This window comes from Hypoxylon trugodes (genome assembly GCF_022578975.1).
Source record: "Hypoxylon trugodes strain CBS 135444 unplaced genomic scaffold F4822scaffold_7, whole genome shotgun sequence".
In the NCBI taxonomy this organism is placed as follows: Eukaryota; Fungi; Ascomycota; class Sordariomycetes; order Xylariales; family Hypoxylaceae; genus Hypoxylon; species Hypoxylon trugodes.
Window position 1 is genome coordinate 2,973,394 of NW_026250022.1, and position 27,279 is coordinate 3,000,672.

A 27,279-nucleotide genomic window follows, 5' to 3' on the forward strand; every position below is an offset into this window, starting at 1 on the left:
CACCCGCTTCCGAAACCTTAACGACCGGGCGGTATCGTAGCCCCACGCAGCTACCTGTGATGGATCTATGTAAAAATGACGAATGCGGCATACTGTACTATACTGTACTACGCGAATCTTCCTAGCGCTGAGAAAAAAAAAAGAAAAAAAAAACCATGGAAGTTCGTATGTTCGTACAAGGGTAATGTAAAAAACCTCCATGACTTCCCCCCATGCTCGATTCAATTACTACAGTTTATTAGTGTTGCAATCCTATTATACAGGCATACGAACAAGCATCGGAAGTTGATCGGATATAACTTCATACTACCCAAGGGGGTTCTAAAGAGATTGCAGCCAGTCGTGGGCTAGTCAATACCAGTCGATACCAGTCAAGGCCAGCAGGGTCAAGTCAGCTCTACCCAACTACGTGAGAGAGCGGAAAGCGGGGTAGCACGTGTATACGGAATACCGGCGCACGTACAGTATGGAAGGAACACAAAGTACACCGTGGCATGTACATGTGCACTTTCCAGCAACCAGCATTCAGCGTTTAGCATGGTTCCTTTTTCTTTTTTCTTCTGTAGCAGGCCGAGACGTCCGGGATTACAGCCAGTCCTACATGCTACTACATTACCACCATACTATGTACCATACCACCACGTCTACCACATAACTACCTCAACCATACATCCATACGTATAATAGGTATGTACCTCATATGGTAAACAGTATACGCAACCATCCCCCGGTTCCAGTGCAGAGGAACTCGACCAATTCCACGCATAACATCAAGGTTCCGGGTCTCGCACTCCCAGGGTCATGCAGAAATGTGTGCTTACCACGTCTCTTTGATCAATCACTCCCCGCCATTCCGCCGGACTGACTACTGTACCTGGTCTTGGCCTTATCTCTTCGCATTACTAGACCGAAGATAGGTAGGTAGTCGAGAAAAATAAAATAGAGGAAGGGAAAAAAAAAAAAAAAAAAGGTCTTGTAAACTCCTCACGCGCCCAGAACGAAGGAAGCGTTTAAGGCGCAGAGCTATATATCAATCAACACAATCCCAACAATAAAGTCGCCCTCCCACCACCCATTACCACCAACCATCACCATACCCGAGACAGGTTATATTTCTCGCAACCGATCTTTCGGAACTGCAACTGTGCCATCTCATCTATCATCCCATCATCCCTTCCCCTTCCCCAATCCTGCATTGGTCAGCAGAGCCGTGTAACAATCCTTCCCAAGAAAAGAAAAAAATACTGCTGCCTCTCAGGCCGAGAGTCCTGCATGTCGAATATGCGCCACAGTCGCCGCTGGAACGAGGGATATTGTGCTCGTACAATCTCCCACACTTAGGCCACTCATCGATAGTAGGAGTCGTCGGCGTATCATGCCACGCCCGAAAAGACCCGGCGCACCTGAACCGAAACGGCGAAGTCGAAATGGATGCTGGTATGTGCTGTGACAGCTTGCTACTATATACATGCCTGCTTGCGTTGCCCTTCTTTTTCTCTTCCGCCCGTTTGCTTGCGCACCCCCAGCTGACTCAGTGACTAGGCCGTGTAAGAACCGCAAGATTAAATGCGGTGAAGAGCGACCCAATTGTTTAAAGTATAGCTGACGCCTTTCTTTTTATCTGAAACCCTTCCCGAAGCCCTGTTTGTGTGACTTGATCCAAATGTAGCTAATACGTGTTGATTAAAAAGTTGCCAGAGGACCGGTGAAACATGTGACTATAGCATCCGACTGAACTGGGAAGGTCGAAGAGGAAAACGACCAGAACCTGGTGTGATAGACTTTGGCCGAGAGGTCTTATCACCGCCCGCCAGAGGGTTCAAGCTGGTTCATCAATATCCTTCGGCAGACGCCCCAGGAACACGGAGACTGGAACCCCTGACCAGCCCGTCAAGCCAGCCAAAGGCTGAGCGCAACAACACCAATAGAGTACTTCCTCAGGCCGTAGTTCCTTTAGAAAATCCGTCATCTACGAGTGTTGACGATACGGACTCCCCTCTGCCTGCCAGTAAGCGCGCGAAGCTGACGTCGGATCTCCAGTCGCCCGAGCTCCAATCGGCGCGCCCGATTGAACAGAGACATAATTCTGCAGCCAGCTCGACCTTGGACTCGAGCGTAGCGTCCTTCCGGTTCACAGTCGGGTCTGGTTTGTCGGCCGGGTCCCCACTGACCCCAACTACATCGTCTACATTTAGCGACGATGATCAACGCCACGCGAGCCGGAGACTTTCCGTCAATTCGCTCTTATCGGCACCACCGGGTCCTCAGGCTTGGCCGGATGAAAATAGTAGCCGCGCCAGCACCAGCCTACCGCCGATAGACACACGATCGCGACCATCGGCGAATTCAACTTATTATGGCGTCGACCGAGGATTTGCGGACCTCGACTTGGGTAGAAATGATGACATGGCCGCCATTAGTGGCTCATCGCCGCTATTACCACGCGAAGGAGATAACCCTTTCGGGCAACACAGTGACGATATGGTTTGGACCGAATTTGGATTCGGAGTTGAGACTAATGAATTCGAGGAGGAAGAGGGTGGGTATTACTCAAAGCCCGTATCGATTTACATTCCTCGCAATCTCGAACCCCTCCCATCCACGTAAGTGAGGCCTTATTCAAAGGCGGGGTGTCTCGTGTAGCGCTTACTGACATCCAACCAGACTCATAGACAATCCTATGAACCTTCTCGTAAGTAATTCCTCAATAAGATATTAAAAATCATGTCTAACAATTCATAGTACTTTGTAAGTTATAATATTTGAATGAAAAATAGGAATTCGACTTACATATTGACGATTAGCATCACTTCTTAAACCATACCGCTCGAGGTAAGCCAATTCTCTCTCAAACCCATAACACTTGCTAACCCCAGCCAAGTCCTCGTCCCATATGATGATCCTCACGCCAATCCATTTCGGACAATCCTCCCACAGATGGCCGTCAAGAATGATAACCTCTTAGCGCTCCTCCTAGCATATTCAGGTAAGGCCGTCATATACCCCATATAGTAGCAAACATTTATACTTATACCATATGTATAGCTTCGCATAGAGCACGAGTTCTCAATCATCCGGAGCCAACCTTCAGGATTGCTGTTTGGGTGGATGATGTATTTCCCTCTCTCCGGCAGGCTCTCAGCGACCCGAACAAGAACTTCTCAAACACGAATCTTGCGACCGCCATCATGTTGACTTCACTTGAGATCATCTCACCGAAACTTTTTGGATACGACATACCATGGCAAAGGCACCTCGGTCTCGCAAGGGAACTGATCACAGCGCGTCCAGGTGGCCTACGCGGACTACAATCTAATTTCCGTCATGATCCTGTTTGCTCTTTTCTGTGGAGCTGGGCTGCATATCTAGATGTGATTGGTAGTCTTAGTGGAGGGCCTAAGGATTCGTCTTCTGCCTGGATATTCGACTACGAAGTGGATGACATCGACGATGGCTACGATGAGATTGACTGCATCATGGGTTTTACTACGCGCTGTATCTATCTCCTTGCTAAGATTGCTGATCTTGCTAGGAAGTGCGATTCCGAGCGTATCGGGGACGATTTCAATGTGCGAAACGACTGGGAGCCAAGTGAAGAAGTTTTCGAACAAGCTGCAAAGATCGAAGCAGCTGTCACTGAGAGCATGGTCCAATCGCCTGTTCCTTGCAAGCATATCCACAAAAAAGGGGATATAGAAAAGTGGGATAGGCGCGAGATGGAAGCGACTAACGAGGCATTCCATTGGGCAGGTCTTGTCCATCTCTATCGTAGGATCATGGGCAAGCGATCCGAGGATGAGATGGTTCAAACAGCCGTGCAGAAGATCATTGAATGTTTTGGTCGAATTCGACCGGGTGGAACAGCAGAATCATGTCTCCTATTTCCTATGTTCACTGCGGGATGTGATGCGAAGGACGAGGGACACAGAACCCTTATCCTGAATAGGTTCGTGACAGCTGAAAATCACGGGATGACCCAGGTGAGTTGAAAAAGTCTGTATTTTGGCTATTGCTTCTAACAAGATATCTTAGATACACAGTGCGCGTCGACTCATGCAAAGAGTATGGGAGACGGAAACGCCCTGGGAGACCTTGGTAAGCACGGAATTTATTGGATAACGTTTTTCTCGATACATACGGGAAGATTAAATAAAACGAGGTGTAATGTCTACCATGTAATATTTGCAAGGCGGCTGTCCTTGCAGGTTGATACCAACGATACGGATATGGATATGGCATATGGGATACCAAACCAACCAACCACACGTTTGGTTATTACGTTTTACTGGAGGCATTCGCCTTTGAGATGGACTGGACTGATTATATGACGTTTTTCTCTTTATATCATTTGTCGAATAGCGTAGCGAAGCAATATGTACAGAACGGAACGAGCGAATAGCCGGGTTATGGATCAAACTTGATATATCTGCTATTTACGGTTAGATATAGGATTTATTATCTTGAATTTATGAAATTTTCTTATATGCCTCATTGTATTTATCATCATCATATAACTCTACTTATTATGGCATATACATTCGTATCAGTAAGAGGCATTTTATAGCACCATGATAGATAGTATGGTTTTATATGCGGTTACAGCTTCAGCCCCCGTGATTAACTTAGCCGCGCATATTTCGTCACATCGTTTCCCAAGTAAATCGACGTAGGACTGCACGAAGCAACTCAAGTTCCCACTTACCGGATAGGATTTGATACATAATAGGCGAATTCGGGTATCCGTTCCCCTGGGAGAGAGGTAGGAGACCCGGAAGACACCCGTCTTGGCTTAGGCTTGGCAGCCGGCAATGGGTTTAATGCAGTAACACTCTAGTGCCATTTCAGTGGTAACTTCCACTGTCGTTCCAGGGACAACGTTTGCCACGATTCCTTGGCATACTGTATTTAGCGTACAAGAGGTACCTAGAAAAAGTACCCACAGAAGGTATACGATAGTGGGGTTCTTTAACTAACCCCACTACAGCTACCACTATCGCAACCTGGGGAATTTTAGAACCCTTTCAAAATGACGCGCTGTAATTTAGCATGCCGCGTTCAATAACCCATTCACTCTTTAAACTTCGAAAACGTAGTCGCGAATTGAAAAACGGCTTACCTTCAAACCAATGAACTCGAAACCCTCAATCGCTCTAATTAGAAAATCGCATCAAGAATGGATATCGACGACATTCTGCGCGAAGTCGACCCTACCTTCAACTCGATCCCCGAAGAAACACGCGACCTTCAAGCGCTAACACGAGCATGGATGGCCGAAAGATCGTCGCCCGAACTCCTCGAGTACGTATGCAATACCGCGCGCGCATTTTTCTGCGATTGATATTATGATCCAACGCTGACTAGCATAGCTGGCCAGTTGATGGGTTATTTGAGCGTGTCAACGAGCGCATAAAACAGCAGATTGAGAAAATCGAGGATATGACTGGCGACATGGATCCAAAGACCAACTTCGCCTTAATCGTCATACAAACCGAACTCGAGCGCTTCAAGTTTTTGGTACGGAGTTATTTAAGAGCTCGCATAGCTAAGGTAATTACCTAGATTCATACATCATACCACATATTTACGAGTTATCAATGTTGATTTCATTGCTATGCTAGATCGACAAGCATACCTTACATTACCTCTCCACTCCCGCGCTCCGAGGGCGTCTCTCACCAGCGGAACTAGCGTATGCGACGCGACACCAGGCCTTACTACATAATCACTACCTATCATCCTTCTTAGGGTCATTCCCGCCGCCCCTCCAGAACCTAAACGATACTGCTGGAAACGTTAGCATGATCGATGCGCCGGACCTCGATATGGCAGTATTTATTCGCTTGCTTAGGGATACATTAGTCGAAGGTCGAGGTACTGACGCTGACGGCGAGATGGATGGCAAGAATGGTGATGTTGTTATCTTGAGGTGGTCCGATGCGAAGAAGTTGGTCGACTCGGGAGTGGCGGAGATAGTATGAAGCATAGCCCGATTTTTGAACAACTTCGCTCGGATGTGGCTTGGATGGTCGCTATAAACGTTCTGGCTACGGCGGCTATAGCGACGGGACATATTATACTGTTTCTACGAGGCCTCTTCACGCGTTCCATCCCTACGCGACAAGTTGATATTGTATACCATCAGCAGCCCAACATCCTCTATTGCAGAGAGCAGCTGCTGTGGTGGCATGATATAGCTACCTAGGTATGTCGAAGAACGCCGAGCGCGCTACGGGGTTTCTCACTGGGCGTGAACCTAGAGATTGGGTTTTGGCCGTTACCTCTAACTCAAGTCCGTGTGCTCCCCAAATTGATCTGAAGTTAACACATGGGATATCCCTTGGCACATCGACTCGGCAGTTTATTGGGGTTATGAGTGAGAACGGCTAGGCACCGTTAGATTCGGTACCTTCACTTCCCAACGAATCTTAAAAGGTAGATTGATGCTATTATCCTTTGGTCTAATCTGAAGAATCGTATAATAAATATAAAGAGTTAAAAAGCTATTTATTTTCTAATGTGAAAGAATCGTGTCTACTAACTAGTATTCTAGAAAAATAGGCGATACATGTAGGTACTTCGTAGGAAGTATTTAATTTATAGAGGAAGGTCTCCATTATATAAGGTTACCCAGCCCCGGAGGGTTTTGAAACAGCGGTGGGGCTAGCAGAGGGAAGTGCAACGATGAGTGATGTCAAATGGCCCCACCAAACAAGAAACCACTTGTGAAAGTCTCTCCTGTATTCTTTCTTTATCAAACACCAAACGCTCGCTTCATTTGAATATTAAAGTACACAAGGTATCTAGTCTATGTGTACTCCGTTGCATGCGCCCGAACCGACTGCCTTCTAGCTTTGAAAGATTGTTACACTACGGTTCGTCGAGTTATGACTTATTCCCATAAATTTTGACTGATCTTCTATCGATCGTACCGCCTTAAGATAAGGGAACCTTGCTCCACCCGATCGGTCTATTCATGCGGTGATCGGGCGGCTACTTTTATGTATAGCTATTGGCTATATTAAACATGAGCGATCTTCAGAAGGCTTGGGCGAAGAATCGTCTAAGCGCCTTACCTGCTGGGAGCTTCGATGAGATGGAAGAAGATGAGGCCGACCGCGTTCCCGAATTACCAGAGCATCCCGATGACGATTCATCTTCGGCTTCGTCTGCTTCTTCCACGGGAACTGTCATCCCGTCTCCTAGCCAAAACCTATTTGCCAGACCACTGGGGTAGCCCTTCTCAACCTCACATGCCATCATTTTGTAGCGGCTGATTTTTGGTATACAGCGCGCCGAGAGGGCGAACCCTCCAGCAGATCCCCTGGACTGCCTATTTCGAGAGAGAATTGTTTCTCTGCGATCGTTTTAACCCAAAAACAAGCCCGACCATTCATGCATACCTAACTTCCCCCGTCGGGAAGGGTCCGTTGTTTGTTATGCATCATGGTGGTGGTTCATCGGGCTTATCATTCGCTGTGGTCGCAGACGAAATTCGGAAACGCCTTCCAACCGCTGGTATCTTATCGTTGGATGCGCGAGGCCATGGCTCAACAACTTGCCCAGAAGGCCAGCCTATCGACCTCAGTCTTAAAACCCTTGCTCATGATGTATTCACTACAATCTTAGAGACAGAGATGCAAATGAAATGGGAAGACTTACCATCTCTTATTCTAGTTGGGCACTCGCTTGGAGGTGCGGTCGTCACTGAGCTCGCTAAGTCCGGGCAACTTGGCAAAAAACTCCTTGGGATTACTGTTCTGGATGTGGTCGAAGGCTCAGCTATCGATGCACTACAGAGCATGCATACTTATCTCTCGACTCGACCAGCCGGGTTTGCTACTGTGGAGTCAGGAATTGATTGGCATATCAGAACGAGGACTATCCGCAATTCGATATCTGCGCGAACTAGCGTTCCGGCTTTACTCACACACAGTGACGTCGCAGGTGACCCGAGACCTTGGAAGTGGAGGACTGACCTTGGTGCAACACAACCATTTTGGGAGAATTGGTTCGTGGGCCTAAGCAAGAAATTCTTAGGCGCAAGAGGAGGAAAACTGCTACTCCTCGCGGGAACGGATAGGTTAGACACCGAGTTAACAATTGGGCAGATGCAAGGTTCGTACAGTGCTCCAAGGTTATGGGTTTCTAGAAGGCTGATTTAATGTGACACAACAGGGAAATATGCCCTACAGGTATTCCCGGAAGCGGGACATTTCATACACGAAGATTTACCCGAGAAGACAGCGATATCCCTTGTTGATTTCTACAAGCGCAATGATAGAAGTGCCTTGGTACTACCTCCTAAGGTATCCGACCTCATTAAGCAGGGAAAGAAGGTCTAGAAAGCATTGAAGCGCAGGTCGCAAACAGCAAGAATATGATCTGCTAAAGATGAATTGGCTGGGGAATTTATTCATAGGCAGGCATCATTGCGATAATTATTTACCTCGAGTATAGCTCCTGACCGTTTTCAATGCTACCAAATCCATTTATAGTTCCATGGCGTGAACCGTGATTGTCCATGTAAATGCTCTCATCTACTTCCAAATCCAAAGAGGATAGATACAAAAATACCTGCTTAACGCCCGTAAATGCTGCTTTCACTGACTCCCGCAATGCAACCCACCGCCCCTTTTAATCTAAGCTGATACCGCCATAGCTTCGGCCGGTTGGGCTTCAGCTTGTGTGCTGACCCCTCGATCCGATAATTCCTTCTTCGCGTGCGACTTTGACCGCGACTCTGCTAAATTACCACCCGCAGCGAGCGCGCTGTCGTTGGTCTTCTTAGCATTCGTGATTGGCTTCTTCTCTGGATAATCTGGATCGAGATCACGACTTATATCGACCTCACGGGCTCGCTCGAGCATATGATCGAAGCCAAGCATCTCACACATCCTGGTGTAACCCTTGCAGGCGCTGATGTTGCGGTATGCCGGTGCTTTTCCCGGTATCATCTGGCAGAGTAAGTACTTGGTGTTGCTGAACTTGTTCTCAACGTCCAGTGCGCATTGTATGTATCGTTCCACAACCTCGGCCCATGGTGCTATTCCTCCGTCGGCTTCGCTCCGGAAACAACTTGAATTCTTCTCGGCTTTCGTCGCGATCATGGCTCCGTCGACGCTGTACTCTTTTATCAAATCCATGGCCTGATCCCGGTTCTCCACGTCGCCGTTCATTAGACACGCTACACCGGCCTCGCGGCATATATCCGCAATCATGCGCAACTGTCCTCTAATCGCGCGTTCCCTGGGCCGCATAGGCGTAGTCCGGCAATGCACCGTCAACCCCGTAATCCCCGTAGCCACGAGGCGACGCACCAGCGTCTCCGTCTCCTGCGCCGTTTCCAAAATCCTAATCTTAACACTAATCCCAATCTGAAACTCAGGCACTATATTCTGCACCAGCGCCTCCAGGATCGCACATAGCTTATCAGGTGTTCGTAATAGCGCAGCGCCCATCCCATCGTGTGTGCTGAAGGGCTTTGGACACCCCGCGTTCACATCGATGCCTACTACATCCGCAGCGACCAGGCGCGCGGCTTCGACCGCGAGTGTGGGGTTCGAGGTGCCGAGTTGGAAGATTAGACGACGGCCTTCGCGGGTTGGGTATATGCGGTAGATTATACTGTCTTTGATTTCGGAGGGGGGGGTTTTGCCGTTGTTGCCGCCTAGTGAGGGTTTGCGCGTCCATTCTATGGTTTGTGTGGTCGGGTTGAAGCGCCGTGTTGTGCCGATTAGGGAGCGGTCTACGGTTTCGGGACCTGGCTAGATGTGAGTTGCTTGCTTTATTTGTATGTGCTGGGAGAGAAGGAGGGAGACGTACCCCATACCAAATCTGCGCCGTAGTGAAGCGCTAACAGCCGAGAGGGCAACTCTCCCGACCGGACCATAGGCGCAAGGACGACTTTACCCCGGTAGTCGACGCCGTTAGGGGGAATGGGTACTTTCTTCGGTTCGGACGCCATGATGCCTCGGATTGCGCGGGCAAACCATGACATATCAAGGGGTGGGTTATTGACGTGAAATGTTGCGAAGGACCAAGGGCGACAACATTGGAAAATGTTAAATTGTTAAGGTATGCTGAGGGTTGAGTGAGGGAAAGTTTCGCTATCTAATCTTATCTTATCGGGACTCGACCTTTGTCCCGGATGTCGGAACATCGGAATTTTACATATATGTGAATAGGTACCTCGGTACTTAGGTCCCTTAGCTGGAAGACCCCTATTTTCATCGAGATGAAGCTCCCTTGTTTAGTTCCTAGATTCCAATCACATTTTTAGTTGCCCTTTAGTCAAGAACTAATTCATTGGGCTAAACGACGATGGGAGTGATGTTGATATTAGTGTGAGCTATTAAATGGAATTTGGTATTATCATTTGCGCATTTTGCTACCAATGAACCTTTCTGGAATCGTCGCCCAAAGTACTACATAAAAGTGTACAAAGTACAATTCCAGAATTGTCATACAAATTGGTGTATAGCAGATCTATGTTGCGCTGTGTCACATTCCCGTAAAACTAAGCAAATGAATGTCCGTATTGCTTACCACCCATCAAGTCCTACCCGGATACGCAACCCTCCCTTACCTCCGAAGTATTACAAAAATGATAATTGTACGTCCTACGTCGCGAGCACATGATATTTTGCTCGTCGGGATTTATGAAGAGTTATGTATCGCGATGTACCATGGTTGAAGTTAAATTTTGAGGGGTTACTTATGAGCTACTAATTATAGATTGCCCACCTATGAACATATAAAATTTATGTATGTAAGCAAAGTTTTCGCGGCGGCCCGAAAATCTGCATGGCATTTGATGTAAGAGCCTGAAGTTAAATCTGCTGCAGCCTTACCTGGAACCTTGAAACCCTGAAGCTTAAAAGGGTAACCATTTCTGACGTACCGCTATTATGGTTCTTTCGTATGATCAATACATATGCATTCTTTGGGTTCCTGACACCCTTTTTATTTGGGCTGAAACAATCACATTCGGCAGTTAGAAGAACTTATCAAATAAATGAATGGATGGGGTGAATATCCATTGTTTAGATGTTAGTATCAAATAGAATAACCTGATACACATAGCTAGCCTTGTTTATTGTTGCCTTAATTCGTAAATGCTGTTGCTTCGTTTGGAAACTTATATCGTTAGGGTCTCACGTTAGCCTGCGGCGTCGAGTGCAAGGAATGAATCCTGTCCCCTGCATCTCGTAATGCCAAGCGTACGTCATCGAGCATCTACTCGAAAATGCATACAAATACAACAGATTACTATTCATATAGGTGATAAGAGTTCTAAGAACGTAGCTAACGGCCTCCATTTATCCGCGCTGGGCATAATACACACGTATCACACATTAGGATAGGACTTTGGACTTTTGGACTCTGGTTGGTGCTAGGCAACAGAAATTGGAGGCTGCGGCTGAAGTACCGTTATTTTCTGGACGCTTGGCAAGCATAGGTGCGTATGGGATGTACAATCGTAATCGTATGTATAAGTAGGCTGAGCATCGCTAGACTCAGTTGATTTCCTACATTTAGATCAAGTAGTAATAGGAATCAAGTAGTGGTCAGCTCGATGTGCAACTCCGATGTTCCGGTCTGCGTTGTTGAAGAAGTTTACGAAAAACATTTACGGGGTGCTTGTTCATCGTCGTACGTAAGTGAGTACCTTTAGTGAGTAGTATTTGAAAAATTCTGTCAATGCTGGCGTCTTGGGCGTTATTTAAAACCTGCAAAGTGCGTATAAGTGGTAGTACGTACTCAGGTACAAATGCGACGATACATAAATGTACATATCATTGGTATACACGGCATACGGATGGTATTAGGCATCCGAGGGATCCCCTTCCTGTATACATCCTCCTACTACCTAGGTACCTAGGCATAGTACCAGGTAGCTTGTACAGCTCCACAAACAGCCGACGTCACCCCTCCTAGATCATGGATACATATGTATGGATGTACCATTTATTTTGACTCTCAGACTTAATACACATACTTAGAAGGTACAAATATAACATAACATAACAAAATCCTGCCGCCCCAAAATTACATGAGATTATTGCACCATTTTCGCCCTGGGCATTACCATGTTTCGTCTGCCTTTTTTTGCATTTGTCTTGGAATTATTAGCTATTGACAAAATTCCCATTCCTTCTAAACTAACCGAGTGAGACAGCACAGCTAGCCATCTGCTCCTAACTCACCCCCTACTCCCCCCTCGAACAAATCGTTTACCCACCGAGGCGTTCCGCACTATCGAGTCCACGCATCCGGGACTCGTCACGCTGGGAACCACCGCGCCCACTTCCCTCAGGTCCCAGGTTGATCGCTGCTCAACTACGCACTACTATCATTAATATTAGCTAGTGGAGCCCCGTACCTGTCGTACTGGACTAACTAAGACACACCAACTACTCACTACACGTGCACCGTTTCCGTCTCATCCACGGGGGTTACTTAGGTACTTACCTACCTGGTTGTTTTTGCACACCCTGTCTTGTTCTCGAACGAAGAAAAAGGCTGTGCTTGCTTGTTTCTAAACAAACATGGCATCCTCTTTGAGTGAGTCGGAAAGCCAAGCTTCCATTTATACCTCTGTTTCTTCCCCCAAAAACATTCGTTCCACTGAAGATACTGGTAAAGAGCGGAAGGTGTCTGATGAAAAGAACACCCCTCCTAGCTCCGAACCTCAATCTGAAGCAAATATATATCCATCAGATTCGTCTGGAAATACTAAAGGGCTGGCCTCAATGTTTTCCGCGAAGTCGCGGTTTGACCGCTTGTCGTCTTTCTTCCCTTCACTGATTAGCACTTCACATACAGATTCCGCGGGAAATGTTCACCGCAAACCCCTACCTGAACAATCTCCCGTCAAAAACAGACCACCGAGCTTACCGATTATACCAGTAGGTTCCGAGAAGGTAGAAGGCCTCGGAATTTCACAAGAAACAATTAGTCCTTCCGACAACCCTGCCACTGTCCAGTCCGTTGCGAGCCACACTCGGAATACATCGGGAAGCGATGCGACGAATTCTTCCACGGGAAAGTTACAAAAAGCCGCCCCAGAAGAGAACTATTCTGCCCCTCCGCGAGTATCGACTTTTCAATCAGAACCGAGATCACCTCCGAAACTTACGAAAGAGCAAAGGCGAAGAAGTAGCTCCGTCGCTAACCACAAACCTTCTCAATCCCAATCGGGTCTGGCACCACGAGCAACATCACCAATTCCCGATATTCGGGGTCGAAGTGTCTCCGCACAACCACCTACCACTCGATCCGCACCTGCCTCCGGGAATTTAGCAGTTTCTACCGCAACTCCTGCACCCGGGTCTCGTCCGGGGTCTAGCAATGGAAGTCAGAGCCCGACTAGAGATGCGGAAAAGCGGGGACGCTTGAGGAGAAGTTGGCTTCCTGGTGGAGGAAGGTCACGGTCTCAATCCCGGGGTCACACAACAAAGGCAAATAGTGCAGCGGCATGGATTCTAGGACAAAATGCGGATTACAACACATCTTTTCTCGCCAACGGAGAGAAAGTTCCAGAGTTGTGGAATGAGGCCGGGGATGTATTGATCTATCTGGATCCTAAAGGAGTCGGAACAGGACCGTCCTTCAAAGTCCCTTCATTCGTCGTCGATTACTCAATGGTCTTCGTCGAACTTATCGAGAACGAGATGACATCTCCAACGGGTTCGGGTAGGAGCCGAGCTCGGAGTTTTCTTGGTCGAGATAGCTTGTCTATTGACGACGCAACCCGAAGAGTACAATCGCCGCCGTTACCCGAGTCCGAGGGGAATGGAGAGTCGCGACTCTATCTACCTGTTTCAATGTCTACTTCAGGACACAGGTCGCAGGAGGATATGGAGCGATTAATATCGATTCGAAATATGTTCGCATTTTTGACCGGCCAACCGTTGGTATGCACGAAGGAGCAATCGACTCTCTTCGCTGTATTCCTTCAGATCGCTTCCCTACTGAGGGAGTTTGATTTTACGAACGCCGATGGCTCGACATATGGGGAATCGGTCGAGATGAGTTTCGGCTTCTTCATGGACCAGATGGCTCTCGCAGATGTGAGGCATAGCAGGGAGAAGACATTGGAGGCGCTAGTTCTGGGTGAGCGGATGCGCTCAATGACCCTCTACAATGAGGCATTTGCCCACGCCGTGGGGAAATACTCTGCTATTCGGGATCTGAACTCTCCTCTTTGGAATCAAGTATCTCGCGTTACGCGCGAGCGACTCGAGCGCGCGTACTTCGAGCTAGTGACACGGCAGAATGGCGTCAACAACAGACTGGAATCATTTGATTTCCCGGCTCTATTTTCCGGTGTCGCTAATTCCACATCTAATCCAGAGTACAAGGATGTCAAATTCCATGCTTGGAGGAAGTCTTTTGGTAGAATGAAGCAATTTGTTCTCGGCTACTACAAGGCTAACTTCGGAAGCTGGCCGCCCAAGGCCCGCAGCAAGAAGAATCCATTTACAGAGAGTGGTCTGAACAGACAAGTCTTAAAGATACTCTACTCGGACTTCTGCGCGCTGTATGACCTACTCGTCGACCGTCAGGACATTACGACACGTGTGATCGATCAGAGTGCGGATGATACGACAGGGCATAAGAATCCTCACCTTTCGGCTTTGCGCAAAGTTCTTGGGGAGTTCGATCAGTCCTCGCCTCCTGTGCTTCCTCCTATTCCTTTCGATCTTCCCAAATTGCCGGACATGACAAGCGTGAAGGAAAACTACTACGAACTCTCTCATAAGGAACAGTCCCGGCTAGACAGAAATTTGCAAGAATACCAGATGCTTCTCATTCTCAACAAGGCGTACGACTTTGAGACATTCAAGCTACGCATTCCGTTCCTTGAGCAGTTCAAGGAGTTTGAGCATAAGGAAGCTAGGGGGAAGACAGCGCAAGATATGGCAGATCAACGTATCGGCTATTGGCTATTCCTCTATGTCATTATCCAATCACTTCCTATGTTGGTGGTAGATGCTCCTGGTCTACAATTCACGGAGGGAGTCGAATACTTCTTGTGCCAACCGCCTCGAGGTCAGCCGCCTTGGATAGAAGATGCGCCTGCGGTACAGAAGAGGTGGTACGAAGTAGCTGGCGGAGGTGGTCTGGTGGAGCTTTCGACTGACGCTGTGGAGTTCAGTATCGAAGGTATATACCATCGTAGTCATTGTTGGCTCGCAGCTAAGCGCTGGGAGCTTGGTGATGATGTTGGTCCTCCGGCACCGCAAGAGAATTTATCGCCGTTACAAGCACCACAATCCGTATTTACGGATAATGATCCCGGCGTCTCAACAAGCCCAGGCTTGATAGATCGAACCGGGTCTCCTCAATCTGGTCCCCCTGGAGTCGCACTAAGACAGAGAACAGCATCACCCGGTGGTCGAAATTCATCTTACCGAAAGAGCATAGCCTTAGGTCTAGAGCCTATCCCGCTTCCTTCGGACGGTCTCCCGATCCCGGGGTCGCGTGTTGTTAGCGCTAGAGCCGGTTCTCCAGTCCAACGACCTATTAGCGCCGTGATGAATCGTAGTAGATCTTCAGGCAATCTACAAGGTCTCCCAGATTCTCCAGTCAACGCACATCCCGACTCACGGAATAGCTCACGACAGGAGTCCCTTGGAGGCAGCACGTTTGACGACATTTTGAAAGACATGGACCAGAAGCCCAAGAAGAAGAGGGGTTTCTTCTAATAATTGGAATTTGACGATTGATGATGTGTGTGTTTCTTGTCGTTTTTCATAAGGGGTTCCGGATAATATCTTGAGGCTGAGGCATGCATGCATTGGGTTACTAAATTACAATGGCATTATAAGGACATCGGAAAAATTCATATACAGTAGCACTCGCATAAAAAGGATTCCCATACATACAGCCATGGTCGGGACTCGAAGAATATTTCTCTTCGCCGACATACATGGACTAATAAGCATATCATATTTTATTATTTCCTCCGAGAAAACAAGGGGGGTTTGTACTTTACTGTACCGTATCTAGTGTAAGTCACCTGAAAGAATGTCACCAGGTGACGTATGACTTGAATGATCTTCTGTTCAAAGCGTGATGATATATCATATAATTACGTAGGTAGGTATCTTAAAGTACACTTGTACGATAGTACATAAAACCGGGTTTAATTTAGACTTATAACTCTACAAGAACACAACATGCTCTATATGAAAGGTTAATTTCTAATTCAGATTCATCTAAAGTTTAAGTCTATTGTCATTCCAAGATAGCGGTTCGCAAAGGAGGGTGGGATGCATCACGGCGGCGCGGCGGTTGACGGACCTATCCGAAACTATGACCTATGATCGTGATTGGTCATCTATCTATTCCAGAAGGGGGAAAGTGTCGAATAGGATTCAGGTAAGTGGGGCGATTATACTCGATTGCCATAGAACTCTCCTAAGGTTGTGGGGTAAATAGGTGCTATAGGCAGTACAGGGTCGGTGAAAGACAGCCTAGAAAGCGATAGCAGGGTGGGTTAGGTGGGTGGGTTACTGGTGGGTAGGCTGGTTGAACGGGCAGCCGCACTTGATGCAACCTGCCGCGTGCATTCGCCTGAGGTCTTCGTGCACTTTATTCACTACGAAGGTTTCCGTACGTGATCGAACGTAAATGATAAAACTTCGACTCTTCTTAAGTTTTTACTTTAATGTCCCTCCTAACCTGCGACGACATACCATTCCAACCTATCTGTCACATTTCCCCCATAATTCCATGTACATATCATATTTAAGCGACTAGAGACAAGACATTGTGTAAAAAAAGTTAACAGTACCTCAATTTAGTTCACAGGTAGTTCGCGAATTGTAACGGCAAACTCGTGCAACAATAACAATCTCTACTCACTCTTTGTTACCGAAGAATGCGATCGAAGTCCCTTTGAATGACCACAACCTACAATAAGCAAAACAAAGGCTTTCAAGCTAGCTAGAAGAGCTTGAAGTCTTTTTTGGTGCGACTCCAGACCGACTGCCTGAGCAGCGCTTCTTGCAGTCGGTGTGAATAGGCCTTCACCACCGTCTTTGCGGCCAGTGGTGGCCTGGCGCATACCTCTCGCTACCAATGGATCAAATTGACGATTCGCAACCCACCCAGCCAGGTTAGACTCTACCTAGACTCTTAGTCGTTACGAAGTCTGCTTCGTTTAAACAATCTCTAACATTCGACTATGTAGCTACACAAAATGCCATAGATCCTCGAAGATATGGACAACAAAACTCGGGGTTCTCCGACGAAGACATATCCGACATAATCTGCCTGCTGTACCCCAACTCCGACAGTGCCAGCCGTGAAGTCGAACGAATCGCAGCTTCGGCCGAATACGCCCATCATGTTGTTGGAAGATATAGCGCCGACGCTATTGACGCGGATCTATATAAGGAAGACGATGCGAAAGAATTTGGTCGAACTCGAGGTATCGGAGACCATGCTCTTGTGATCAAATTGTCATCTGCGCTGAAGCAACCCGCTCTAGGCTTCACCTTCGGGCGCAACCAAAACCGATGTGATATCCGCTTCGTGCACGATCCTAATAGGCGGCTTAGCAATATTCATTTTCGCATATTCGTCAACAAGTATGGCACTGTAATGATAGAAGATCAGTCAACAAATGGTACGGTAGTGGACCAGAAGTTACTCCGCAAGAGAAATGATGCTACCAAGAGGACTCTCGAGAGCGGATCCACAATCAAAATTGTTATGCATCAAAGCACGGACGATCTTGTCTTCCTTGTGCGCATTCCACGCCGCTACGAGGGTCACGATATAGCGTACAGGAGGAAACTGATTACTTATCTTCGACGGACTCGGCAAGTGGATGATGTCAACAGGACTATCGGGCCCGGACCGAGTGGCCATGTAAGATAGTTCTTGAAATAATATATTCTTTAGTTACTAATTTGGTATAGGTAAATCTATTTACACCTATCCGGAACGGGCGCGGGACTGCCGACGATACATGGGAAACCACGCAACCAGCACCTGCACGTCTACCTCGAGAGTGGCGTGGTGGCGAGAAGTATGCTCGCGTAGGCGTGATCGGAAAGGGCGCTTTCGCTACGGTTCATAAGGTCACCTCTAAGTATGACGGTTCACCATATGCGGCCAAAGAGTTAGATAAGCGCAGATTCATGAAGGATGGTGTTCTAGACCAGAAGGTTGAGAATGAGATGAAGATTATGCAGAAGATCCATCATGTAAGTTGCTATTCCTTTTGATGTCACTGCGTCCTCGAAGTGATTTTCTAACTGGGCAAAGAAAAACATTGTCCAATACATCGAACATTTTGACTGGGACGTACACCAGTTCTTCATTATAATGGAATATGTTCCCGGCGGAGATCTCGGCAAGTTTGTCATGGACAACGGCCCGATCAAGGAGCCCTATGTCAAAATAATGGCAAACCAACTTCTTGATGCGCTTGGATACCTACATAAAAACAAGATCACGCATCGTGATGTAAAACCCGACAACATCCTAATACATTCGATAGATCCACTCGTCGTCAAACTAACAGATTTCGGCTTGTCGAAAATGATCGATACGGAACAAACATTCCTCAAAACTTTTTGTGGAACCCTTCTGTATTGTGCTCCTGAAGTCTACAGCGAGTATTCGTCGTACGATGATAATGGCAGGCGAACAAATAGAAATAACAATAGGCCTGTTGATAGGGAGAGGTATGATCACGCAGTGGATATTTGGTCTCTTGGCGGTGTTTTATTCTACGCCCTCAGTAGCCGTCCACCCTTCCCGGTGAGGAACGGGGTCACATATACTGAGTTGCTCGACCGCATCATGAAAGAGCCAGTCAACGCCAATCCCTTGAGGCAATTGGGCGTATCCGAAAACGGCATTCACTTCCTAACGAGAATGATCCACGTGCGACCAGAAACCAGAGCATCAATCTCAGAGCTCCAATCTCATGCCTGGTTCACAGGGAGGGCGGAAAATAAGGAGCTAGAATTCAAGGCTTCGCAGCTTAGCCTCGACGAGCTTCAAACTGTCGGGGCTACCGCAGATGACTTTCTAGAGCCAGAGCCAGACTTTTCATCCGGTGATTTTGAAGCCGAAAAGGAGAACTACACTTTCGGGCAACAACAGAATAGACTATTCGGTGAAGTGAACAACTCGGCGCTTGGCAGTTCTGGGGCAATCGCAGAGGGTCGCTTAAACCTCCCAGTTTCGGATGCAAGCCTGGGACGAACTGATATACTAGAAACCGAAATCCTTGATAGTTTTGGGGAGTCGGAAGAATTGTCGACGCCAAGACAGAAGGGCCAACCAAATCCTGGTATATTGCCATCCGGAGAAAATCTTCAAGGAGATTCTCGGAGCGTGATACTAGGAACGCATCAGCAAAGCCTCGGTGGCGCCTCTTTGATCCTTGGAAATCTGAACGTTAAGTCTATCGCCAATGGCCCATATCTTCAATCCGGAGTCGATAACTTGAATTCGAGCAAGAGAAAGCCTGCCTCTTACGATACAAGCGATGAGTATGAGGCAAGTGAAAGTAGGATCAAGCCATCGTTCAAGAGACTCAAATCCCAAGGAGATATGAATGACTACGAGATCGAGGATGATGAAATACGCTTACTTGCAAGTATTCCCCAAGTTATGGAGAGCAAGACAGGCCGTCAAATCGACTTTCCCCTTCCTAAGACGACGTTTTGGGATAGCTCGAATAAGGACACCTGGCACTTAAACTATCCCGAAATGACCCATCTCCAGTTCAACGCGTTCGAGTTCGCCGCCAATAAAAGGAAGGAAGAGTTTGTCCCTGGACATTCACGCCTCTGGGACATCGCAATGAAGTACTTCCCACCTACGCACAGCCGAGATCCACCCAAGGTCATAGGCAGGGCACTCGCCTTACGGCCGGCCACACTCAAGCGTGACAATCAAGTAGTCGAGGAGGTGAACGACCATAATTTGCTTGACACTGCTCCCTGTGTTGAGGACGAATTAGAGTCTATTCCGGACACTCTACCCCCAGACACACAGACCCAGCCACGCACGCAACCTACCGAAACGGTACAAACGGTCGCAGCGTTCTACTCGACACCAGGATCACCAATACCAGGCATTTCTATCCATCTTAGCGACCCTGTAGTTTCGTGGGGCAGGGACCGCAACAATACGGTTGTTTATGAGCCAACCGAAAATTCCAAGGTCCCCAAGAATGCTTTTAGAGTTGTGCTTTGGAAGGATGGTTATGCTGCATCTTTGAACGAATTCCGTCCCTGGGGGCACCCTCGTTCAACAGCGAGTCGCACGATACGGAGTCCACCAGATCCAAATACATTTGCGTTTTATATATCCACGAAGGCCACCAACGGGATCTACATTAACAACAACCTCTTAATACCCAATGAGCCAAAAGACAGCAGAGCCGCGTGTAAATGCTGGGTAAAGTTATACCATCGCGATACTATAATGTTCTGGGGGCTCCCAGCTCAACATGGAAACGCAAAGTTGACATTCGAATGTTATTGGGGCGGTTCCTCGGTTGTAAGGCCAGCAAACGAGCCTCCGATGTGTGTACCCGAGCCGCAGGCTCACAAGTTAGACCGTCTTTGGCCCAAAGCCATGCATACGCTTCATTATGATAAGATCAAAAATGAAGCACAGCGTGAGCAGGAGGTCAGAATGCAGCACAAGGAGTATGAATTGGAGCGGAGTCGGAACTTCGAGAAGAAGCGTGCTGAGGCCGTGAGGATCCTTGCTTCTCTTACTTCTCGCCGCGCATCGGCAGCTAGCGCACCCCCTCCTCCTCTATCAGAGAGAACAACACCCCAATTCCAACAGACTATGCCCCACAGTAGTTGATTATATCACTACCTCGTTGCGTCTAGCGACTAACACAGCACCAACGGCCCTATTACTACCATATACTCTAGGCTAACCACTACGTTTTGGTACCTCGACATATTTTTCACACTTATTTAACAAGAATTTGGTCGAATGTATAAGGTACAACTTTGTTTTTTCTTATACAATGCTGTAGAAGTAGATGGGAAAGAAGGCAGAAGAGAAATACATTTGATAAGAATTACACCTGTTCAGCTTAGATATCGGGAATTATCCATGTAGCCGTTATTGGCATCTACATGTTGATGGGAAAAAGTGAGAAACGGAAATAAATATTCAGGGGCGCCGTTCGCGCATGTTGGGGAGGTTCCCAGGAGGTTGTCACCTTCTCGGATTACGCCTAGTGGCCTATATCCCCATACCTAGGTAGATTAGGTAGTCATATTCCTTAGAGGGAAGTCACCCAGAGGATATGATAATAAAAAAAAGATTTTGATACATTGTGGCAAACTGACTAAATATTTAGTGGTATGTGTACACGGTCCAGGTTCAATACGTGCTTAATAGCCACTTTCTAAGCATAGATACGGGATCAGGGGGGAGTGGTGATAAATCCATATCACTACCTCGAGATGTTTGTAGTTGGCCCGCCGACAGAAATCGGACCAGTGCTGAATTAAAAGGTCTTATATCCGGTGCATTGTTCTCTATCAAGGCTATCTAAAGAAGTTTTAACTTTCTATCCGTTACGCGAATTTAGGGTGCCGCCTGATGAGGCTCTTAGTTACCAAATCAACCCCTTATCAAGTATTCAGGCCTCTCTACGTGTCAGGGAAGGAACAATGGTATTAATATCATTCGTGGATATCTTGTCCTAACTTAAAAACGTGAATCCAAGTTGACGGAAGGAGCAAATGGAAGAGGAAGGACCGCTGTTCGAAGTCTACAAGATACTGAGTCGTACCTGAAAAAAAGTGACACCCCCTGAGCCTGCTCTTTTTCCACCTTCACTTCCTCCGTGCTTCCCCCAAGTACTAATTTCATTCTTTCCACATCCGTAGTCAAGCGACTCGCCGTCTCAATGCAAATTCCCTAACGGGCCAGCTCCTTTGCCTTTTTCTTTTGCGGCGCAACCCACTCCCTACTATCAATCGGCGCTGACGCAACGACCCCTCTACATCGTCGCCTCTCCCCATACCTTTTCAATGACTTTCGCCGACTTCTATCATCACCATCAACACCCTTCGACGACAATTGCTTATTCACGATGGCTCCACCAAAATTTCGTCGTCGTGCGATGTATGTTTATTTTCTTATTGGCCCTATCCCGGTTGCTCTTTGCCTACCCATCCCCCCTCCTGCCTTTTCCCTCTCCTTCTCATCTATCTTCTCTATCTCTATTTTCTCCCATCTCTTCCCTTCTTCATCTCCATCTACCTTCACCATCACTTTTTCCCCCTTCGCACCTCGCATCATTCAGGAAATTTATTTCTTGCTTCCATTCACACATTCCTAACAAATTTTGGCCTTTCCTGTATTTTTGGCTCGGCCGCCACTGATGGAATACTAGGAGCACTGGCTCTCAGCAAGATCATAAAATGCCATTGTTGGATCCGGACAGTGGCGACAGCACTCGCGGTATCTATATTCCCCACGCTGCCGGCATTTACATTACCAAGTCCAAAAGCGGTAATCTCGTCTTCGCGCGCAAGAAACGTAGTAGCCAAAAAGAAGGTTGCGAACAACCTCCCATTTGTTGCGCCAACGTAAACCGCCAAAACCGTCGCCGCAAGAGCTTTCGCTCCCAGAGTTCAGGTTTCACTATATTCCCAATCTCCAAAATGTCGTCCGTTCCCCAGAGCGAACCTAGCAAGCATTGCCAATCCTGTAAATGTGGTGGAAATTCTCCAGCAGAAGTCGTCCAACCCAATCACCAACCACCTCCTAATTCGCCTTCCTCTTGTCAGCATTGCGGTAATCAGAGTCCTGGAAGCAACACACCCCGCAACGAGATGCCACGAGTGAACAGCCAGAACTTCAACCCTTACCCAACACAATGGGCGGAAGCACCGCCGCCTGCTCAACCTCCCGTTCTTCACCCTCCTCATTGGAACACCCAGCCTCCTACTAATAGCTTACCTGTCATGGCGAACGACCAGATTTCTCCACCAAACTCAGCAAATAACATCCAAGGCTTCGCTGGACAGCTACCAATGTCAGCTAGCAATCAGTACTTGGGACCACAGCAGCAACCGATAGGACATCGTGCAGTTTCAATGCCCATTTACATACCTCAGGCTCAAACCATAGCTGCATATCCAGACCCTGCTTACTACACTCTGTCTGGACCTGTGTCTGGACCTGCGCGTCTACCCTCCCAACCAGGACCAATACCAGCTCCGGATCTAGCTATAGCCCCGCAAGATGATGGCACAACAGCTGGTAACAATCCTCTCACATATCGCCTCAGTGAAGCCAGAATGTGTGAGGATCACTACAACGCAACTTTAGCAGCACAAGCAGCGGAAGACGAGAAAGCTAAGAGAGAAAAGGAGACCAAGAAGAGACTAGAACTGGGCAAGCACTTTCAACATGTCCACACATGCGCGAGCTGCGGGAACGTTAGATCTAGAGCATATCATGAGGCACACCCATTGGAGAAGGGCCAAATTCCCGATCGAGACTACTGTCGTAGATGCCTATACCTGGCCACCCAAATTGATCGTGAAGAGCCAAGAAAAGCTTCTATGTCCAAAGTAAGCTACTTAAACCCTAATTGAAGAGACCACGAAGCTGACAATTATTCGTAGAGCCCAAGCGCAGGATCCCCATCTAGCGCCGCCCATACGGGTATACTTCGCAGTATCTTCCGCGGCAAGAAGACGCCAAAGTCCCCGAAGATCCGCCGTATTGGTATCTGGAAGAAGAGGCAATGGCGCCCAAGCCAAGTATCGAACACTCTAACTGATCCAAGTGTTTTGGGCGACGATTCTATCGTACTCCCGTCGACGACCTCGGTGGATGAATCAGACGTTGCAATCACACCACCTATCCCCCTTGTAAATCAGGGACAAGAACGTAGCAGACACCCAGTAGCATCTCCGACTTTAAAGCCGCGCAAGATCAATGATAAGGCGCCTTCATCGAGCATAAATATCCCCAAACATCGCAACCGCAGGAACAAAGCTAAGGGTTTAAAGAACGAGTCTCGCGCCGAAAGTTCCGCTGTAGCCACCAGCCGAACGCGAGAGAAACGGGCGCAACCCGATGTGGTCTCCAAGGCGAATAGACGAAGTGATCGTCACGCCGACGGCAGTCAGGCCTCCCCTGAAGTCGTCACCCATAAAGGACACACTAGGATCGTACCTAAGAAGGTCACCGTAGAAAGTATTTCGGACCGATCGGGAGGCTCTGATCATAAGGAATACCGAGGAAGACATCAGACCGTAGATCAAGATCAAGACGAAGTTCGTCCTAATCCTCGCAATGAGGTATGGGATACACTCGAAGTTACTCATAATAGCGATCATGACAGCACTTCTCGTGTTAAGCAGATATCCCACGAAAATCGTGAGTTAGCCCAGGGATACCAGCCCATTCTGAAGAGTAGACAGAAGGTACGCATCAGCGACCAAGATCAAGTATATCTTCGCTCGATATCGGGATCCGAGCAGTTTGAGGAGGGTTTGGAACGCGCTCGACAAGGACGTCATATTCGTGGATGGGATGGCAATCAAGATAGTCGAGATGGTCAATCTCGTGACGACTTTGAACTACGTCGTCGCGGATTCATGGCCGGGTATATGGAAGAGGTCGGATCAGGCGAACCTAACAATCATCACTTCGGGACCAAGTGGGATATGCCGCCGACGCCGACGAACCAGTCGCTTGGTGACGCAGCCTCAGAACCACATATTATGGATGAGGGATGGAATTTCGGTCAAGAGGATCCGGATCAGGGCAAAGGCGAAGAAGAAGCAGAACACTGGTTCGAAGACGACCTAGCAGAAGCCAGTAAGCTCTTCGACACATACATGGGCAAGGGAGCGGGGGGTTCTCTCCCTCCCTCTCCCCCTTCCTTCAACCCTTCGAGCCTCGCAACACATACCGAGGTTTCTGTAAACTCGTATTGTTCTAATGAGGAGGAGCATGATGATGCTAACACTGGTACTATCTACCAACTAGACGAAAGTTCAGTCGGTGGTGATACGCTCGACGAGAGGGAGGATCTAGTTAAGAGTCTTGGTAAGCCACATGTTAAGCAACACAAGAATCAAGCCAGCAGACTAACTTTACCTAAAGAATATTCGAGTATTGAAGATCTCAACAAGAAGATGGCTGCAGGTCAACGCGACCGGGCGTCCTCAAACCACCGTCGATCTTCAAAAGGACCTCACGGAGGCCAATTGGATTCCGCAAAGAAAGAATCGAAGAAGGGCATTTATCACCACGGCGACGATGAATCGGATAGCTCATTGTATCTACCGCCACCGGATGCTATATGTTCCATGATCGCTCACACGGGACGCTCGACGGAGGACGCTTCTCTAGGACGACGCGACGATAATAACGGAGCTCAAGAGGGTAGGCGACGACGAGTTCGTCGTCCATCACGAATGTAAGATGCTTGTCTAAATTGCCATGGCCAAACACATAATCACACACGGGCCATTCATTGAGATGGCTTGCATATTCGATTGGCGATAACAATGACGATGACGACGATGGTGAACATCGGCTGAGATACCTAGGTATTTATGTTGGTAGCAGCTTGGGCTTGGAGTGCTTATCGATTTGATTGGCAAATTCTATCACGCACCTTCTCATCACACAGGTGCATATTGGCACGAGGTATCACAAAGTCACGACCATGGAAGAAATCAAAAGGGGAAAGTTCACCGAACCTGTATCTTTCTTATTGTGAGCATGGAGCTCTCTTTGTGAGATTTAGCTACCGAGCTTATTTTTGTAGGACATCTTTCTTTTTTTTTATTCATCTTGCAGGTTGGCAGATTTGAGTGGAAGGGACGGTTTCATGTATGATGACGCACGCAGTGGATTGCTTTTCGATACGGAGTTAGGAAGGGACGGCAAAAGGAAAAGGGGATAATAATCAATAGGCATTAAGGAAACGACTCCAGAATGTATGAATATTGTTGTTAATTAGACATGGCATTGGCGGGCCTGTGAATAGTACCTTGCTTCGTATGGTTGATGTATGAACATTTGGTGTCCTAGGTCGAATACCCCATCGAATACCTAACCTCTTTTTCAGCTAGGCGTCGATGCTGTACGTCCTATTGGCGCAAGTTAGGCTAGTATCCTTGTAAGCTCCCCCTAAATCGGCAGTATACGTACCTCTAAACTCCGAGATAGGGGAAGCCAACAACGAGTTGCTCGCCAGAGTTAAGGCTTAGCACAGGTCTTGTACGACCCTGCCTTCACTAAGCCGAGCATAAACGCCGCTGCATAAGTCCCTAGAGGTACGTATATATTAGTATATAGCAGATATGTATTTCATAGACTGGGATGCACCCGGATTAATGGCGTCTGAATCCCCCGCTCATAAGCAGACTCTCTTAGCTAAGTGGTAAAGCTCATCACTTCTACGAAAGTAGATGATGTGATCACTGGTTCGATTCCAGTAGAGATATTATTATAATCTTTTGTCTTTTTCAGTTTTTGTTTCATACATAGAAACATTGGGTGATGAACATGATTTTTTTGTAAAAAAACTTATATGGCCTTGTCTATAACACCAGCATAATACCTTTGGTGCTTGCATATTTTGGCCATCCTTTGATAGGCACCAATCTGGCAACCACAACTATCGTGTACCATGCCGACTATGGTACGAACCAATATGAATGAAGAATACTTAGAATACGTTAGAGGTTGCCTATTTTATTGTAAACGTCTTCGAAGTCGTTGTCGCGTTACGGTGTCGCGTTACGGTTAGTTGTGAGTCTCTTATTCAATGCATTGTCAACTACGACCCCGAGGCCAATTGAAATACATTTACCTCGAGACAATACATTATAGGATGCACCTTCCTCGTTGATGCGTATGATTAAAACGATAGTGTCGCCGAGTCTTCGTGGTCCAATTGATTGAAACTATCATCGCCGTTGCCAAGTGTCGGATATGCGCTTTCGGCAGTGCCTCTATCCTGATCATTATGCGTCCCCATCTCCTCGACCGACCGATCCTCTTCCATGCCAACCAGTATATATATATATCGTATCGAAGGGTGCGTACGTGCCGGAGGTTGTCGGAGCATATTAGGACGGGGTCGTGAGTTCCTCTGCGAGGTTCTTCATTGAACGATCGGCGGGAGATGCGGTAGGTATGCGTATTGTTCCTAGCTATATAATCAATTGAGGACATTATGAGGGTATACTTACAAGCTTATATGGTGCTGGTTCTCCCCGATCTTGATTGGTG

The 27,279-nt window shown here is 47.6% G+C and overlaps 7 protein-coding genes and 1 non-coding gene across 8 annotated transcripts; 7 read left to right on the forward strand and 1 right to left on the reverse strand.

Moving 5' to 3' along the window:
* Positions 1-1,375: 1,375 nt before the first annotated feature.
* F4822DRAFT_431859 (uncharacterized protein) lies at positions 1,376-4,119 on the forward strand (the record flags this gene model as incomplete). Its single annotated transcript, XM_051461544.1, has 9 exons — positions 1,376-1,437; positions 1,543-1,596; positions 1,692-2,603; positions 2,665-2,692; positions 2,743-2,748; positions 2,805-2,832; positions 2,882-2,986; positions 3,046-3,980; positions 4,033-4,119. The coding sequence occupies 9 exons, from the start codon at positions 1,376-1,378 to the stop codon at positions 4,117-4,119; spliced, it is 2,217 nt and encodes a 738-aa protein (XP_051312765.1).
* Positions 4,120-4,960: 841 nt separating this feature from the next.
* On the forward strand, positions 4,961-6,559 carry F4822DRAFT_411845 (GINS complex, Sld5 component). Its single transcript, XM_051458892.1, has 3 exons — positions 4,961-5,298; positions 5,367-5,547; positions 5,619-6,559. Exons 1-3 carry the CDS (start codon positions 5,174-5,176, stop codon positions 5,976-5,978), a joined length of 666 nt encoding a protein of 221 aa, XP_051312766.1. The 5' UTR covers positions 4,961-5,173; the 3' UTR covers positions 5,979-6,559.
* Positions 6,560-6,757: 198 nt separating this feature from the next.
* On the forward strand, positions 6,758-8,491 carry F4822DRAFT_331866 (protein phosphatase methylesterase). The gene is made up of 4 exons (XM_051455662.1): positions 6,758-6,796; positions 6,939-7,230; positions 7,289-8,115; positions 8,176-8,491. The coding sequence occupies exons 2-4, from the start codon at positions 7,025-7,027 to the stop codon at positions 8,340-8,342; spliced, it is 1,200 nt and encodes a 399-aa protein (XP_051312767.1). The 5' UTR covers positions 6,758-6,796; positions 6,939-7,024; the 3' UTR covers positions 8,343-8,491.
* On the reverse strand, positions 8,168-10,153 carry F4822DRAFT_331862 (dihydrouridine synthase). The gene is made up of 2 exons (XM_051455661.1): positions 9,823-10,153; positions 8,168-9,760 (listed from the first exon to the last, which is right to left on the reverse strand). The coding sequence occupies exons 1-2, from the start codon at positions 9,995-9,997 to the stop codon at positions 8,640-8,642; spliced, it is 1,296 nt and encodes a 431-aa protein (XP_051312768.1). The 5' UTR covers positions 9,998-10,153; the 3' UTR covers positions 8,168-8,639.
* A 1,844-nt stretch (positions 10,154-11,997) lies between these two features.
* F4822DRAFT_411855 (uncharacterized protein) lies at positions 11,998-16,059 on the forward strand. Its single transcript, XM_051458893.1, has one exon. The coding sequence runs from the start codon at positions 12,549-12,551 to the stop codon at positions 15,708-15,710; it is 3,162 nt and encodes a 1,053-aa protein (XP_051312769.1). The 5' UTR covers positions 11,998-12,548; the 3' UTR covers positions 15,711-16,059.
* Positions 16,060-16,609: 550 nt separating this feature from the next.
* On the forward strand, positions 16,610-21,333 carry F4822DRAFT_411856 (uncharacterized protein). Its single transcript, XM_051458894.1, has 4 exons — positions 16,610-17,125; positions 17,201-17,883; positions 17,934-18,221; positions 18,283-21,333. Exons 1-4 carry the CDS (start codon positions 17,089-17,091, stop codon positions 20,851-20,853), a joined length of 3,579 nt encoding a protein of 1,192 aa, XP_051312770.1. The 5' UTR covers positions 16,610-17,088; the 3' UTR covers positions 20,854-21,333.
* Positions 21,334-22,102: 769 nt separating this feature from the next.
* F4822DRAFT_445113 (uncharacterized protein) lies at positions 22,103-25,457 on the forward strand (the record flags this gene model as incomplete). Its single annotated transcript, XM_051463342.1, has 4 exons — positions 22,103-22,134; positions 22,406-23,591; positions 23,646-25,080; positions 25,138-25,457. The coding sequence occupies 4 exons, from the start codon at positions 22,103-22,105 to the stop codon at positions 25,455-25,457; spliced, it is 2,973 nt and encodes a 990-aa protein (XP_051312771.1).
* Positions 25,458-26,408: 951 nt separating this feature from the next.
* Positions 26,409-26,489, forward strand: F4822DRAFT_t95. Its single transcript has one exon. It is a non-coding gene; the product is annotated as a tRNA-Arg (tRNA).
* Positions 26,490-27,279: the final 790 nt, after the last annotated feature.

What these genes read in the sequence shown, in the direction of transcription:
- F4822DRAFT_411845 (XM_051458892.1), top strand. Translation starts at nt 5,174, where the DNA reads ATGGATATCGACGACATTCTGCGCGAAGTCGACCCTACCTTCAACTCG. An exon ending in TCGTCGCCCGAACTCCTCGA is followed by an intron (nt 5,299 to 5,366) that starts GTACGTATGCAA and finishes TGACTAGCATAG; the next exon opens with CTGGCCAGTTGATGGGTTAT. An exon ending in TAAGAGCTCGCATAGCTAAG is followed by an intron (nt 5,548 to 5,618) that starts GTAATTACCTAG and finishes TTGCTATGCTAG; the next exon opens with ATCGACAAGCATACCTTACA.
- F4822DRAFT_331866 (XM_051455662.1), top strand. Translation starts at nt 7,025, where the DNA reads ATGAGCGATCTTCAGAAGGCTTGGGCGAAGAATCGTCTAAGCGCCTTA. An exon ending in CTATTTGCCAGACCACTGGG is followed by an intron (nt 7,231 to 7,288) that starts GTAGCCCTTCTC and finishes TTTGGTATACAG; the next exon opens with CGCGCCGAGAGGGCGAACCC. An exon ending in AACAATTGGGCAGATGCAAG is followed by an intron (nt 8,116 to 8,175) that starts GTTCGTACAGTG and finishes GTGACACAACAG; the next exon opens with GGAAATATGCCCTACAGGTA.
- F4822DRAFT_411855 (XM_051458893.1), top strand. Translation starts at nt 12,549, where the DNA reads ATGGCATCCTCTTTGAGTGAGTCGGAAAGCCAAGCTTCCATTTATACC.
- F4822DRAFT_411856 (XM_051458894.1), top strand. Translation starts at nt 17,089, where the DNA reads ATGGATCAAATTGACGATTCGCAACCCACCCAGCCAG. An exon ending in GGCCCGGACCGAGTGGCCAT is followed by an intron (nt 17,884 to 17,933) that starts GTAAGATAGTTC and finishes AATTTGGTATAG; the next exon opens with GTAAATCTATTTACACCTAT. An exon ending in TTATGCAGAAGATCCATCAT is followed by an intron (nt 18,222 to 18,282) that starts GTAAGTTGCTAT and finishes AACTGGGCAAAG; the next exon opens with AAAAACATTGTCCAATACAT.
- F4822DRAFT_331862 (XM_051455661.1), bottom strand. Translation starts at nt 9,997, where the DNA reads ATGTCATGGTTTGCCCGCGCAATCCGAGGCATCATGGCGTCCGAACCG. An exon ending in CGGCGCAGATTTGGTATGGG is followed by an intron (nt 9,761 to 9,822) that starts GTACGTCTCCCT and finishes ACATCTAGCCAG; the next exon opens with GTCCCGAAACCGTAGACCGC.